Here is a 16,044-nt window from a genome sequence, read left to right on the forward strand (position 1 = left end):
GGTTTGCTCAAAGTGATCTTTTAAAGTAACTGTGACTTCACACTATTTATGTGTACTGTTTATATGATTTTTTATTATCACCTAAATCCATGCAGATCACAGCGCAAACATAAAAAACAATTTCTAGGCTATTTTGCCCCCCCCCCCTCCCCGATCTGCATTTATATTGAAATTGTACTCCAATGTTTCACACAATAGATAATTTACACATAAATCATAGCACCTTGCTGGCAGTTTGGTTTAGTTTTTATTCCTCACGCCGTCTGTCTGAAAATACTTCAAGCTATCAAATTGTATCGTTTTGGCTGCTGTTTTGTAAATCATTCAAACTATTGTATTTGACAGCAGAGAGACGGTGTATATATAATGATACCTGCCAACCTAGAGAACGTCAGAAATGAGGGGTCAACAAAACACGAATCAGTTGTTGGTGCACCACTGTAAGCTAATGAGAAGGTGAATCCTGGAGCATGACACTTATGGATGAGGGCAGAGAATGATGAATTGTGGGAGTGTAATCCCAGGTCGTATGGCTTTATGAAGGTGATGTGGGATGTGCAGTCTGGAAACATCTAAGGCAGGGGTGTCACTCATTTTTTTCGCGGGCCGCATTGTAGTCATAGCTTCTTTCGGAGAGCCATTATGACTATCAACACAAATAAATGAATGAGCACCTCATTATATACAGTAAAAGCTACAAAACAAACGGACAAATAACTCGTTTTCCAATCAGACGAGTAAAAACTGGTCAAATATTTAAAAAATATATATACGCATATATATTAAAAGTGAAGACAATTTGCAATCCTAGTCATGACACACGAATTTGATGCACAATTTGTTTTCGCGGGCCACATAAAATGATGTGGCCGGCCGTATCTGGCCCCCGGGCCTTGAGTTTGACACCTGTAATCTAAGATAACTAACAACATCCAACAATTAAACTAATCAAAAGGCTCCATTCACCCTGCAGGATATGATGCCCCAATTGAATTTTGTTATTTCAGATATTTTTGTGTAATCTTTTATGTTACAAAATCAACTGTGACTTTGAATGGAATGTGTACGTGAAATGACAATCATGCGCAACAATACAGTGTTTAGTCACGGAAGTAAATATGGCTCGGCGTTTAAGAGATTATCTCATTTGTGTATTTACAATTTAATAGATCTTTGCTCCTCTGTTTACATGCCAGTTCATCCCACCACAAATCCCATCGAGGACATGAGGAGACTGAGGCGATGAGGGAGAAGAGCCAGCAAAATCTTGGGGGAAATAAAACCATCCCTCCTCGACGTCTTTGTCAAGGTACTCATTTTCCTTCCTTCCCAACAATTTTATAACAAAATTGTATTCCATTTCAGAGGTATTGTAGATTCAACCACACATACACACTCATCTAAACGCACATTTACCTGAGTACCTTTGTTCTCTAAGAATGGCCACAAAGGAATGGAACTACTTTAAGTGCACTCAGCTCGTCAGCTTAGCAACTAGATGCAATGCACCACTCTCCCTGCAGATTTGAAGTTTTAAAATAGGCAATAAAGACTTTTTAGCTGTCCCTTTCTAACAGCAAAGCGATTCAACTTATATAACCAATGGAAAACACAAACTTGTTAGCCGTGTTTATGGACCAATATGTGCAAATAAAATGTTGACGAGACTTCCTCTGCATATAATACGAGAATACTAATGGATGCTGCTTCTGTGAAGTCAGACAGTGAACAGAAAGGACTGTCTTATAGACATTTGATGTTAATTATACTGATGTGGGTCAAAACAAACTCCAGGGGGTAGGAGGGGCTCATTAACATCAAGTTTGAACTCACACACCGTGTCATGCTTAACTTCACAAGACAAAATTCGAAACCAGCTGGAACGCCTCAGGCAAGGAAAGCTTTTCAGACAAAGCATCAAACCAGCTGCTAAAAAAATATATATATTTATGTACAGTAAAGACCACAATGAATGGAAATGTGGTTATTCATAGCAGTGCCACTTTACAGTAGCGCTAACAATATAATGGGTTAATTAATTCCTCGCAAATGGTTTGATGGCAAAATTCCAAACCATTTGGAGAAGCTGTAACAGATATGAGCATACATTTTAGGTTCAAGCTAGCGAAACCTTTCGAGCCTGAGCATTCTGTTGGAATGTAATTGAGAACCCGTCACTGTTCTTTAATTGACCGCCGCCATTTACAATGAGCCAAAGCAGCCTCTGAATAATATCTGTGATATTTTGATCAATGCTTATGAATGTTCTCATTTATCAAAAGTAATTTCATTGTCAGGGCGTTGAATCTATCCCAACTAAACTGTTTTGGTTGCCAGAACAATCTAGCTCCGATCGATTCAATGCCTTGAAACACATTAACTATAGGATTATTTCAACTGATGCGTAATTAGCATGTTCTTTCTAAAATTGTTATTTTGATCAAAAGGACGGGCTGAATATGGTTAAAACTACCGCATAATGATTATGCAGCTCATGACTGTGCAGTAGGGACCGTCTCTCAATGGAGCATTGATGGCCATGTGAACTAATGGAAAAATGATTGAAGGGCACATTACTGTCTTAAGAGTTTGACTAGAGGAAAATGTATTTCTTTGAAACGCAACATTCACGGAAAAATCCATTTAAATTACTATATTAGGAGCATGATAGAGGGTTTAGCTGCATCTTGCTGCGCTCAAAGGTTGAGTTTGTGAGGAACAGAGTTCTGGACTGCAGTCCCATCAATTTAGCCAAGCAGTTAAATTTTGCATATCCCGGGTAATCTGTACCACGGGCGTTGAAATATGCTCTAAAATGTTATTTTTGCCCATAGTCAGCCAACAGCTTAAAGCATTATGATTGAGCAATATGGTTGGCTGTAAATTACACTGAGACTGCACTGGTTGAGATAAATTGTTCTTATATATATATATATATATATATATATATATATATATATATATATATATATATATATATATATATATATATATATATATATATATATATATATATATATATATATATATATATATATATATATATATATATATATATATATAAAGTTTGTGCCCGAGTTGGAAATATCTAAAATTTAGTTTTTTTTTTTCTTCAAAAGACTGCAGTAAAAAAGAAAACATGTGTGTATGTAATAGTGTATCCATTGTTGCATTTAATACTGCAAGCGGCACATTTGATTTGCCCTATATTTGGGGGGTACACAATTTTTCTCCAAATAATACAATGCATTTCACTTATAAAACGCAATTGAAAGAAATAAAAACAGCGCCAACTGCAGGATGTCTGCACGCTTCCTCAGCTCCTTGCGTCGATTATCCACTGTTTTAAATTCAACCGGGGAGTAACGCTCCAGGCTGAGTGGATCATAAATCTGTGCTTTAAAATGAATGAGAAAATAATAGTAATAACGCTCGCCTCTTTTTCTCACTGAGAGATAGAACATTTAAGTCAACACAAAAGCATTAGTTATGTTCGTTATCGCTGGAAGATAATATCACACAGTGGGCGAGATAAGAGAGGGGGGGAAAGGAGGAGGGGAGCTAAAAAGAGTCAATCGACCATCACCAGCACTGACGTCCGGCATTGGCGCTTCTTACTCCCTGCGTCCAATTCCTATGGACCAATTCGCACTGTGTGGAATACATTCGCCAACTCGGCCATCATAACAGTGCTTTATGCACGGATTTCTTTCTTTCTTTAGAATGTCTGATGCCTTTTTCGCCGTTTAAGTGTCCAGAGCGAGGACCCCTGCACGCGGAGAATTGGTAGGTTGCAATTGTATGGTAGCAGGATGCATAGTCAAGTGCGACAGTGCGATTTAAAAAAAAAAAAAAAAAAAAAAACTTGCAGTGGACACGTAATATGATCGTTGAGGATTTACTATAAAGTGCATATTTTTTGCGCCTTTATATTCATAATATATGTAGCCTATGCGTGTTTCTTCTTCTTTTATTATTATTATTATTATTATTATTATTATTATTATTATTATTATTATTATTATTATTATTGTATATGTGACAACTATCACATGAGTAGTAGAAAAGTGACAAAAACGAATGAAACAAATAATGATGAATTATTGATTATAATAACTAGTTAGACAAGAATACCTTTAGGAGTACATGCCACTTTGACTCTTCTACCTTTCCTATTAAATTAGTTCAGTTTGCAAAAACACCAACCTTCTCAAACCCTGAAGAGTTCCAAACTGTTACCTTTATGCCCAATACTTGGGTATATAGTATAGTGAACATTTTTGTTGATGTACAGAAAAAGCCTTTTGATTTGATCTAATTGCAAGTTTATTAGAATTCTGTTACTCTTAAGAAAATGAGAAAAACAATACAAGCAAACTAATACAACAACTTTTTTCATCCATTTAGCACAAATCCATTTGTGCCTGGTGGCTTGCTTTAAAGACAACAATGTCTTACAAATGGGGCAGTAATAGTACAGAAACTTAGTTTTCTGCACAATGCAGTGTATGTGACAGGATTAAAAAGCTATGACAAGCTAAATGCAGAAGGAACCAAATTGCAATTCAGAACCCACAAGGGAAAGCAAATGCTCTGCCTCGAAGGTCATATTTTCTCATTCTCAGCATTAAGTGCAGCTCCTACTTGGCCACTGTCACAGAGGGTATGCATATGACTCTGCTTAATTGCTATTCGAAACATGGACATGGGGCAAAACAGCAGTCCCTGGGATAGGACTCTTGTTTGTTGTAACTCAGAGATGGCAAAGGGGTGGAGGAATTGGTGGTGGTGTCTCATGAACAGATTTGTATAGCAGACAAGTTGAATCCTTATGCCTGCAGATGTTTAGATTTTTCATGGGGCTCTGCCAGACAATGATGACTGAAATAAATGTCAGATGTTGTGTATGGCAAACCGAATCCCTGAAGACTTAGGAATGAAAAGCTCATCTCCAATAAGAACGACATGAGGAAGACTGATACTTTTCACCATTGGCTGGTTGACAATATTATTTAACATATGTCTGGCAGTTGCTGTCATGTTACCATGAAAGTACAATTAGTCATCAAGCGTCGCTATTAACTGAAATGCTGCATCATGCAATAAAATTATTATAGTTTTCAATTTCATTTTCGGACACAATTTGCACACACTTCAGATTTCTCTTTGAGTAACGACTGTGCTGTGAAAGGGAGAGCCCATAAAATAAAACATATTTACAGTTTAGATTCAGCCAGATGAAACTGCATAATAATGCTTGATCTTGAACAGAATCAGTTAAATGTTAATTGTTAGGTGTGAATGCCTTAAACGAAATAGAAAATGAAAGGGATATTTGTGCTTCACAAAGGGGGATGATGTAACTTCCCTTCATCTATCTTCCAACTTGTCAGATGCTATCCATCAATTACAGTGAGAAATGCTGCTGCTCAGAAAAGAACGGGCACACAATGGGACAGACACAGCCGTGCGCAACTCCAATGACAAAAGTGAAGTGAGAAGAATATATAAATATACTGTTGAAATTCTACAAAGCGACATATGAAAATTGCTTTAATTGATTGTGTCAATCATCCTTGACATTTACACTTGAAACAGTGTTTGAATGTGGGAGAATGTTTGGGACATTGACATTTAAACAGAAATATTGGTGTCAGAAAGAGCAGGAGGTCATGATGGTTACATTTCAAACAAGGGATATGTATTATTTAAAATTAATGTCAGTCTATGTGAAAAAAATCAATTCTGAAAAGAGGCAAACAGTGTTAAGATTTGGTTTTGCGGAAAACATGGCTGCCGAGTGGAATAATTGACATTTTACCATTTATCTCCTTAGAAACATACGGTGAAAACATAGACATATACACCAATGATTGGCCGGATCATATGTTAAGGTGTCCGCCATCTTGGGATAATCATTTTTCAAGCAACAGTGCCGCCTGACTGGGGTTGTACGAAATAACAGATTTTGTGGAATTACCTTTCAGATGTAGAAGAAATTGTTTTTTGGTATTTGTTTGGTGCAAATAAAGCACCCTACTATGCGTGGGAAATAAAACAACTTAAATCATGGAAAATTATATCTCTTCCCTCGTTCAAGCTAGTCTCCAAGCAACAGTACCAACAATAGTTTTTTTTTTGTAAAGCATAAAATATAAGATTTTACATACATTTTGCTACATTCATCTGAACTGTGGGGATTTATGAAGGTTATTAACTTTTCTAAACTTACTTTGCTGATGATCCCTTCTGTAAGGACAGTGAAGGTCATTTCATCTGCCAGTCAGACTCAGGGGAAAAAAAAGCTTTTGTCCATGCAAACACTGAATCACAAGGACATTTTTTTCTTCCTCAGGGGACACAACAAGGATGCGCTTTTACTTTACCATACTACTTGCACTATTTTATTTATTTGTGTACATCGTGTAAATGTACAAGTAAATAAATGTTTTTTCATACTTTGGTCTTGGACTACATCCTGTAACTGAGATTTTCTGCTACAGTGTACCCATTCAATTTGCTGTTTTCTTCCTGTCCTGCAACTGTGAGTGAGTGTCAATAACTATAAATTGCTGCATACTATCATTCTTGTCAGCCAGATAAGGTTGTAAACTGTCTCCCCCCCCCCCAAAAAAAAAAAAAAAACACCCATCTCTGTCACTGGTTGACGGGTTGTCATGACAACGTGCGTGTGCTTGTGTGTGTGAGTATGAATATTTGTTTTTTGAATGAATACCACTCCTTGACATTGATGCTATTTCTCATTAGCATGTCAATGGGATTTTACACTGATTTAAGCATTAGCACCGGATATGTTTTGTATTTAAATAAACACTCATTTATCTCTCACTATCACATATAGTGATATACAGGGGCAATTTCAAATCAATGTCTGCAACAAGCTTGTCAGAGTGGGAGTGTGAAAAGAAAAGAAATCAATGGTGGGCTGTTAACTGAGCAGGGCTTTCTTGACCATTGACCTACCAATGTGTGTGTCTTTAGCCATTGCTTTTGGATCTGATTTGTGTTGAAGAATAATGTTGGCTGTTAGTGGCGTGCAAGTGCATAAACAGCGTGTGTGGGTGTATGTGTGTGGGTGTAGGTGTTATCTGATCTGTCAGTCAAACTGTAACAGGCTGCCTTGGATGTGTGCTGCATGTTGATGGGCATTCACATGGTTGATGTTTTTATTGTGTTTATGGTGGAGACTATCACTCAAAGTGGGAGTTTTTATTTTATTTTATTATTGGTTTGGGCTAGAGTGTCGTCCCAGCTTACCTTGACCTTCGTGTGTTTGTGGACAAAAGGACGCAGTGAGACAAATGATTTAGGACCTGTCAGTCAGGCCACAAGGACAAGCAATGAGAAAAGAAAGAGGTCAGAAATGAGGAATGGAGAAATGATGGAGACTTTCAGAATTTGTAATTTGTCTTCCGGTCATCAGAGACTTGAGGTTCCTGTGAGTAATTTTGTGGAATGACAGCTCGTATTTCTATGCAGCTTTTTGCCTAAGCTCACAGAGAATGCGCTCGGTCGTTTGATTCTGCAAGACACACTCTCCCTTTATCGTCGGAGTTACCATAACAACAGATGAGGCTGACCAGCAGCAATACGTGAACTTAGCTTCTGCCCTAAGCGCTGTGGCTGTCAGCTGCACTTTGAAACGTCAACATCTTTCCTACTTCTCACACTTTTTGCTTCAATTTCCTGCATGTTCACAGCATGTCATTATTGAATGCATAATTTGAAAACAAGAAGTACAATCATTTGTCAAATTTAAAGAACATTTGAATCTGAAGATGGAATGCCTCATCATGTAAGAACATAAATCAAAAACTTCAGTTTGGTAATGCAAGTGTGTTTAATTAGTCTCTTTTGGGGGTTATTTGTGATACTGATTAAAAATGCCACGACAGAAGAATTATTGTAAAAAGATGTGATGACAAATAGGAGGTCAAAGTTTTTCAGTAGTCCAATACAAAATCTTGTTTTGCTCGTTGGGATTGTTGGATTTTTGGTCCATAATTTAGGGAGCGCGCTATCTGCGTACTTCATTCAATTTTTTTTGTAGCTAGGCAGGACTTTTTGTATTTCGAACCCATTCCTTCAGGATGCATGTACATAAAATAAATGGATGTCCTTTGTTGGTTTGCTGTTTTGATTCGATTTTTTTTTTTTCAGCATTTGAGACTGGCTCTAGTGGTTGCTTTTAAACATGCAGATCTAAGTACACAGCATTAAGCTCAAATCCTCCTTTTAAATTTTCACACTGTCGGCTGGGAGATACAGTTGACCTCATTTTTCAAAGCAAACAACAGAGACCTCTCTGAGAAAACATCAACAGTGCTGAGAGCGGCTTAGCTAACAAGCATCTGATTGTGCAGATTACGCCTGTACCGCAGAGGATTACTGGAATTGAAATGAACAAATTGACCTCTCACCAGTGAAATCCCAACATCAGCATAACAAAAAAAAAAAGTCAAAACAATTGTAGAACAGATGAGCAAAAAAAAAAAAAAAACTTGAGTCAAGGACTGCTGATTTAGAAAGGCAAGTCACTGAACATTCTTTTTTGACTTTTGTTATCTATTTATTTTCTGAGAATATAAAGAGTGAAAAAACTAGCGGAATTAAATCCAAAAGCTCTGCCTGGCAGGATGTCGTTGGCATTGATGTCTAGCCATGCATTCATACAATTTCTATTCCACATGTCCTCATTAGGGGCATGGATAACTGAAGGCTGTCCCAGCTGACTGGTGAGAGGCGGTATGCACTCGCAATTTAGTTTCTAAAACGTGCATACTCCACAAAGTGAAAGATGTTTCAATGGAGATTCAAATGTTTTTCTCCTGACAACGTGGTAGCTGTATTTACTTCTCCCCGTCATGTTTTTTTTGTTCCTAATAACATCTATCGGGCAAAATACATCCTTTTCCGTGTCTATTCTCAGCCTGGGGCGAAAGTTTCTTTGCTCTCTGATCGCCCTGTGACATTTTCATTGTGAATCAAAGCAATTAAAATCGCTCTTTCTCTCAGAGCAAAATGTTGAAAAAATTAAATGGCAGTCCAAGGCCATATTTAAAATTCAATTTTTGTCCTTTGTCTTTCCAACAATTACGATACGTTCTTTTCATATGCCAAGAGCTCTTGGCTGCTTTTGTTCTTTACTGTCTCTGATGACTGAACTATTGATATTAGACCACAATGGAGTACTCAATCCAGGCTATCCTCATAAATGGTCTCTAAATATAACATGACATATTAGCATACAGTTCATTGCTCACTCTCTTAATAGTGCAGTGTTGTCAGACTGAAATATGGGCTACAATATTGCATTGCTCCTCTGGATTATTACCCAACTACAAATAAGACATGCTTAATGTCATTTTAATGAGTATGAATATGATGAGTCTTGAGGCTCTACTTTTGTGGACAGTGTGAAGCAAGGTCTTTGTAGGCACAAACTAAACTAAGCTGTGGTATTTTTGTGGACCTGTGCAAGTGGGCACAGTGTGGGCACACTAAAGAAAAAAGGGCATTTGGTGCTGTTGTGGGCGTGAGCACAGCCGACTTGATTCGCAGCCAATCAAAGCAGCTCTTTTCATTTTTCTATAAACGGAGCATGCAAGAGGCACAGTGATTGCCCTTGGTGATATTCGTCCCGGTGATATATATATAGTGAAAAATTAATATGTTTATTTCTATGTCTCAATGCTACCATAAAAAATTGCATGCACTAAAGAGACAGAGAGGTATTTGCAAAGTTTTTCATCTCGCCTTTAATAAGGTCACTATCGTAGCTTTTGGCCTTTTCTTAGACATGTGGAACAGTTCTCCCAATCTAGTTTTTTATTAGTCCTCTTTGGCCATTTTATGCACATCCCTCGACCACAACAGTGGTGGGTCCTTTCGGCTTTTCCCTGAAAGGGGTCGCCACAGCGAAGCACCCGTTTTTGTCCAGATGATTCGCATGAGAAGTGTTTGGCACAGTTTTTACGCCGGAACCCTCTGCATTTTTCCGGACTTGGGACCGGCACAGGGGGGACACTGACATGGGTGCATATGGTTCCCTGACCGGTAATCGAACCCAGGCCACGCATCCTAACCACTGGAAAATCAGGGACCCCGACCACAACAGTACATGAATAAATATACAATCTATTAAAGATGACATACAAAAGTGTCAAAATTGCTCATTATACTGCCTGGTGAATTGCACTGAATTTAAAGTGGTGAATCCCATGGTTTGCAAACTGTATTTAAGATGTACAAGGGTAAATTGGTTTAGACTCTTTCACAGGATTTCATTAAAGTGTGCACTCGAGTCGCATGTCATCAGTGTGCAGGCAATATTTATGCAGATGTGTTCATATTTGTCTCGCTGCATTTAAATAAAGTCATTTTTACAGAAGAAATATCAAGCCAATTTATGCTTCTCTTTTCTCAATGTTAGTTCCTCAGTTGTTCATCCACCATGGTCGTCTTGCGGCTGTCCACGCACATCCTGATCATCCTGGCTTCAGTTTCACAACCTTCTCTGGGATGTCCCTCCGGTTGCCGCTGCTACAGCCTGACGGTGGAGTGTGGCTCTTTTGGAATCAAAGAAATCCCACAGGGCATCCCCTCTTTCACTGAGGTCAGTTGGACAAGTTCAGTCTACAGTGAACCTCTATTAACATGCCAGTGATTTCCCATCTGTTGACATCTCTGTGATTCATTTTAATGTATTTGAGTTAAACGATTGTGGTCGATCGTTTTGCCGTGACCATCTTCGACTTAAGCCTGAGAGAGAGGCAATCAGCAGAGAAAGTGACCCTCTGCTCATCTGTCAACAAGATGTTTAATATCAGCCCGTGTTCACATTAATGGGTTCAGGCCCCCAGCATTAAGGCAGCTCATTAATATTGCTAAAACCATGTCTGAAATAATTCCTTCCATTAACCTTTGTGTCAAAGTCTCTCTTGTTGTAGTCTACCCGAATCGCACTGAGCCGCGAGTGTTGGTATTTTGTCAAGGTTGAAAACGATTGCAATTTCTGAACATGTTCAAAATTTCTTTGCGACAAGATAATCTGTTGATGACTGTCAAAACTGTTGATGAATGTGTGGAGAGCGTTTTCGAGACCATTTACGATCTTGAACAAACGCAAACCAAGTGTCCATGCTTGGGCAAAATAGCTGACACCTGATTTTGCTGTTGAAAATTAGCTATTAGTAATGAGCAATTTAAAATAATTAATAACTTTTAAAGATTGAATGCTGTTTGTTGACGATCACATCAAACCAGAAAGGACTATTCACATATTTCTTAGATTTATGTAGAATAAAGTTTGCATATATAAATAAAATAATTTCAAATACCGTAAATTTCGGACTAAGCCACGACTTTTTTCGCAAATTTTGAACCCGGAATCACGAGTTTTAGCTGGTGCGTCTTATAGTCCGGTGCGGCTTATAGTCCGAAAATTACGGTAAGTCAAAAGTGGTGCAGAGTAACTTAGATTTCTTTGAATATTTAATAATGCGTCTGGGTCTTTCCCTCTATTTATTAATTGTAATTAATTTCCCCTATCTACCCCACAGACATTGTTCCTCCAGGACAATGCTATTGTGCATATTCGTCTTCAGGATCTGACCCGACTAGGCAGGCTCCATTACCTGTACCTCCAAAATAACAGCATTTCAGCTCTGGAGCCGGGAGCGTTTCTCAGTCAGGGTCAGTTACTTGAGCTCGCTCTCAATGGAAACCTCATCCATCTCATTACCCCTGAGATGTTCCAAGGTCTGGAGCATGTTCGGATCCTCTACCTTGCAGACAACCAGATCACTCGAGTCCAGGACAACACCTTCAGGGGTTTGCTGGTGAGTTTGTGGGGACATGATGTTCCATTTTTCGTTGCCCGAGAAGATTTGTTGACGGTTGTTGTTTTTGTTTCTTCTATTCACATTTGTCATTTTCTGCACTGTCCTTGTAGCGCCTACAGGAACTCCACTTGCAGAAAAACAGCATAGAGCTACTGGCAGACAAAGCTCTGTCTGGGTTGTCGTCCCTGGCTCTACTGGATCTCAGCCAAAATCACCTCCATACCTTGGGAGCCTCAACACTCCAGCCACTTGTCAGCCTGCAAGTGCTCCGAGTCACAGGTTTGAAGAAAGAGCGCATTGTTAGTCATTAAATTACCCATCGCAAATAATTTCCGAAAGCATCTGCAAAATTAACATTACTGCTTCATAGTGTTTCTGTTGCGCTTCACACTCGTGAGATTTTGTATAATCAAAATCTGATTTACATAATCCATGAAAGGAGGAATAGTCAGAGGCAACTGGGATGATTTAGATATGCCAAAAAACAATTGCCAGCTTGGAAACAATGGCCACCCTGCAATGAGTTTATTACGGGTGCCGCCATTGCTGCAGTTTAATCCAAAGCACAAAGCATTTCTTCATAATAACATGACGTAATACTAAGATAAAACAATGTTCTCCTTGACAGTCTAAACTTGCCCCTGTCAACATTTATCCTAAAGGCATCTGTAGTTTGCATAGTCTCCCTAATGGAAGCTTTGTTTATCCCTTCTTATCACCTCTTAGATTTTCCCTCGGAAAAACAATTAATCTGTTTCAGCCTCAAACTGTTACTGTTATAAAAACTTGGCAGCATTTTCATACTTTTGTGTAGGTGAGTAATTTCTGGCTTTTCTAAAATGTTTTTCTGTGGTCCATATAGAAAAGCAACTCCTTGGTAAAAATACATAAATGATTATCAGGTTCAAAGGTGCCTTCATATGATCTTTGAAGAACTGAATAAACTGACTTACATTTCAGTTCGATGGCGTAAGGGGTTACGATGAAATTTAATTTCGTCACATCTTGTCCGTTTTCATTCTGTAGAAAACCCATGGCGCTGTGATTGTGCTCTCGGCTGGCTAAGGACATGGATCAGTGAGGACGGACAGCGGCTGTTAAGCACAGCCGAGCAGCGTCGATTAATGTGCTCGGAGCCACCTCGCCTTTCCCACCTCAGCCTGGGGGAGGTAGCTCCAAACAGCCTGGTATGCATTCCCCCTGTCGTACAACTTGAACCGAGTCATCTAACTGTAAGACTCGGGGAGAGCCTCAGAGTCTCATGTCAAGCTTCAGGATATCCCCAGCCTCAGGTAACTTGGAAGAAATCTTCCAACGGCAAGGCCCAGTTGTCCCCGCGAGGTTTGGTTCAAGAGCTGGGGCCCAATGGTGAACTATTCCGACCTGGCGTTGGAGGAGTGGTGACGGCGCTGCCCAGCAGCGGAGGGATGAAAACTGGAGGACTGAAAGGGCTTGTGCGTGGGACGGAAGAGGGCGGTGAGAGGGACAGCTTCGACCCAGATATGGGCAGCGGCATGCTCTTCCTCAGCAATGTGACCGTAGCACATGCTGGTCGCTATGAGTGCGAGGCATGGAATCCTGGTGGTGTGGCAAGGGTTACATTTCACCTAGCGGTCAATATGTCTTCATCTTCATATCCGTCCCAATTCTGGCCTCAATTGAACACACACGCATCGGTTTCATCCTCATCAAATTCCTTCTACCAACCAAAGGTTGTGGATGTTAGCCAGGAGCCACTTTATGAGCAAGACAGCATGGACTTTAGTGCTCTTGGCCCGGCCACACAGACCGCCATCGCTGTTGGTATCTCCTTACTAGCACTTACTGCTATTCTTCTCTTGGTTATGATCTATACCCGTCATCAGCAATACCATAAAGAAGAAGTGGGATCCTACTGTACCAGCAAAGAAGAGAGCATTATCTATGTAAATGATTACTCTGATGGACCAACCACTTTTGCACAGCTGGAGGAGTACAGTGATGACCATGGCCATGAGATGTACGTGCTAAACCGTGCAAAGCCAGTTGGGTCTGCCTCGGTGAGGTGTCCCATGATGGGAGAGTATGTCCAACAAAAGAGCATGAAAGAAGCTCTGCTGGATCATCAAGTTATTCAGACCCTGTCCAGATCAGGAGGAATGGAGGTTAGGAGGAATCCAGGCGATGGCGGCGAGGGGCCATTAAGCACAGATCCAGAGGAGGTCTTCCTCAGTCAGAGTCTACTTTTTGGATCGCAGCTTGCTTATGAAATCCACTGTTAAGTGGACAAAATAATGTGTTGATTTATCAAAGCCACTAAATGAGACCAATTTGCAATGATGTGTACAGTGATGGAAAGCATCAAATCATGCAGATTTTTAGGGAAAAGCAAAAAATAGAACATTACATATCTGATATATACTGAACCGTATATTCTGGAGCCTACCCCATTTGACTTCAGGCGGTACACCCTGAACTGGTTGGCAACCAATCCCAGGGCACACACTGACAAACAAGCATTCCCAATCACACCTAAGGACAATTTAGAATGTCCAATTAACCTATCACGCATGTCTATGAAATGTGGGAGGAAACCGGAATACCCGAAAGAGACTCGCAGGCACAAGAAAAACACGCAAGCTCCACACGGGAAGTCCAGAGCTGGAATCCAATCCCGCACCTCTGAACTGTATTAACCACCGCACCTGACTATAAGCCGCAGGGTTCAAAATTTTGGAAAAAAGTCGCGGCTTATAGTTCGGAAATTACGGTATTTAGTTATGTGACAATGGATGGGTCAAACTATTACAAATTCCGACATTCGATAACTGAATTGACCCTTTAAAAAGATCAACATGGAGATACATATATGACATAGTTGGTATTTAACTATATTCACAGAATGGACTGGGAAACTGTGAAACAACTGCATTGCTCAAACATTGTGTTGTCAGTATGTTTTGTGTAAATATAATAGCAGAAATTAAAACTTAGTTTTTTGTGGTCCTTGTTGTAAATGTCATTTTACCAATTAATGTATTTTTTTGTAAGAACACATTTTCATCGTGTATAATTGAAAGTGATGGCACATTGGCATTCATTTGTAACAACCAATTTATTGTAGTGTGAACAGGTCAGTGCTCTGCAATTTCTAAATATTAAAATAACTTTTAAAGAATATAGTGGGTTGCTGTCTTTCTCTTTTCTCCTGCCTCACTATTTCTGGGATTGCTCTTGTACTGTCTTATATATATATATATATATATATATATATATATATATATATATATATATATATATATATATATATATATATATATATATATATATATATATATATATATATTGAATATATATATATATATATATATATATATATATATATATATATATATATATATAATACAATATAAGCACCAACTCTCCTTATGAACTATAATAATCGTGCCTCTTTAAAGTGACTTGAAAATAATAGTGTGTAGAATTATTTAATATGGCTTATACTTAAATACCCAGACTTGTGTTTTGAATCTATTAAGCAAAATGTTGTTTGCACAGTTAATAAGATTGAAGAGTCCAAGTGAAATCTCACGTTGTGGCAAATCCCTGATGGTTGGACCGCAGAAAGATTTTGACTGACATTTTAATTCTGCTGTCTTTTTTCAAAGGGCACTGCTTGCAGGGATTGTATAAGTTTGACAACACATCAGCAGGCACTGGCAGTGACACTGACTACAGAGAGACTGAAAAAAAACACAAATAAATAAATACTAGAAGCCCAGCAACACCATTGCACAGACTTTACTACAGTATACGGTAAACAAGTGAGCACTGAAAGTATATCCTCGAAAACTAGCGTGCAGGATATACTTTCTCCCTGTAATTCGATGTCAATTTATGTCCACCAAAGCCCTGGTTGTCATGGATGCAATGGATTTATATGATCCAGATAAACAGACTGGCCTTGGTCCTGTCTCTTTCATTGTGGCTCGATGGGAAGGGAAAATGAAATAATCCTGCAGTAATCAAAACAGATTTATACCATGTTTTTTTTTCCATGCAGCTCTTCCATTCAGAAGATAATATTGCTCTGTTTTGTCACCGTCACATTTGAGGTGTGTACATATGGTCTGCAGCGACAAGGTCTGAGGCTCAGAGTACCTGAAGGTGGCTATTGTTGATTTGAGAGCTCCATAATTGA

General features: G+C 39.0%; 1 protein-coding gene and 1 long non-coding RNA gene across 3 annotated transcripts; one reads left to right on the forward strand and one right to left on the reverse strand.

The window, feature by feature from the left end:
• Positions 1-1,209: 1,209 nt before the first annotated feature.
• On the forward strand, positions 1,210-15,021 carry lrrc24 (leucine rich repeat containing 24). 2 transcript variants are annotated; one of them, XM_049747546.2, is made up of 5 exons: positions 1,210-1,309; positions 10,454-10,636; positions 11,583-11,861; positions 11,975-12,143; positions 12,891-15,021. In XM_049747546.2, exons 2-5 carry the CDS (start codon positions 10,475-10,477, stop codon positions 14,123-14,125), a joined length of 1,845 nt encoding a protein of 614 aa, XP_049603503.1. In that variant the 5' UTR covers positions 1,210-1,309; positions 10,454-10,474; the 3' UTR covers positions 14,126-15,021. The 2 variants fall into 2 exon arrangements, with proteins under 2 accessions (XP_049603503.1, XP_049603502.1); XM_049747545.2 differs by lacking the exon at positions 1,210-1,309 and adding an exon at positions 3,511-3,786.
• On the reverse strand, positions 11,528-12,946 carry LOC137839618 (uncharacterized). Its single transcript, XR_011085629.1, has 2 exons — positions 12,818-12,946; positions 11,528-12,121 (listed from the first exon to the last, which is right to left on the reverse strand). It is a non-coding gene; the product is annotated as an uncharacterized lncRNA (long non-coding RNA).
• Positions 15,022-16,044: the final 1,023 nt, after the last annotated feature.

This window comes from Syngnathus scovelli, chromosome 17, assembly GCF_024217435.2.
Source record: "Syngnathus scovelli strain Florida chromosome 17, RoL_Ssco_1.2, whole genome shotgun sequence".
NCBI lineage: Eukaryota > Metazoa > Chordata > Actinopteri > Syngnathiformes > Syngnathidae > Syngnathus > Syngnathus scovelli.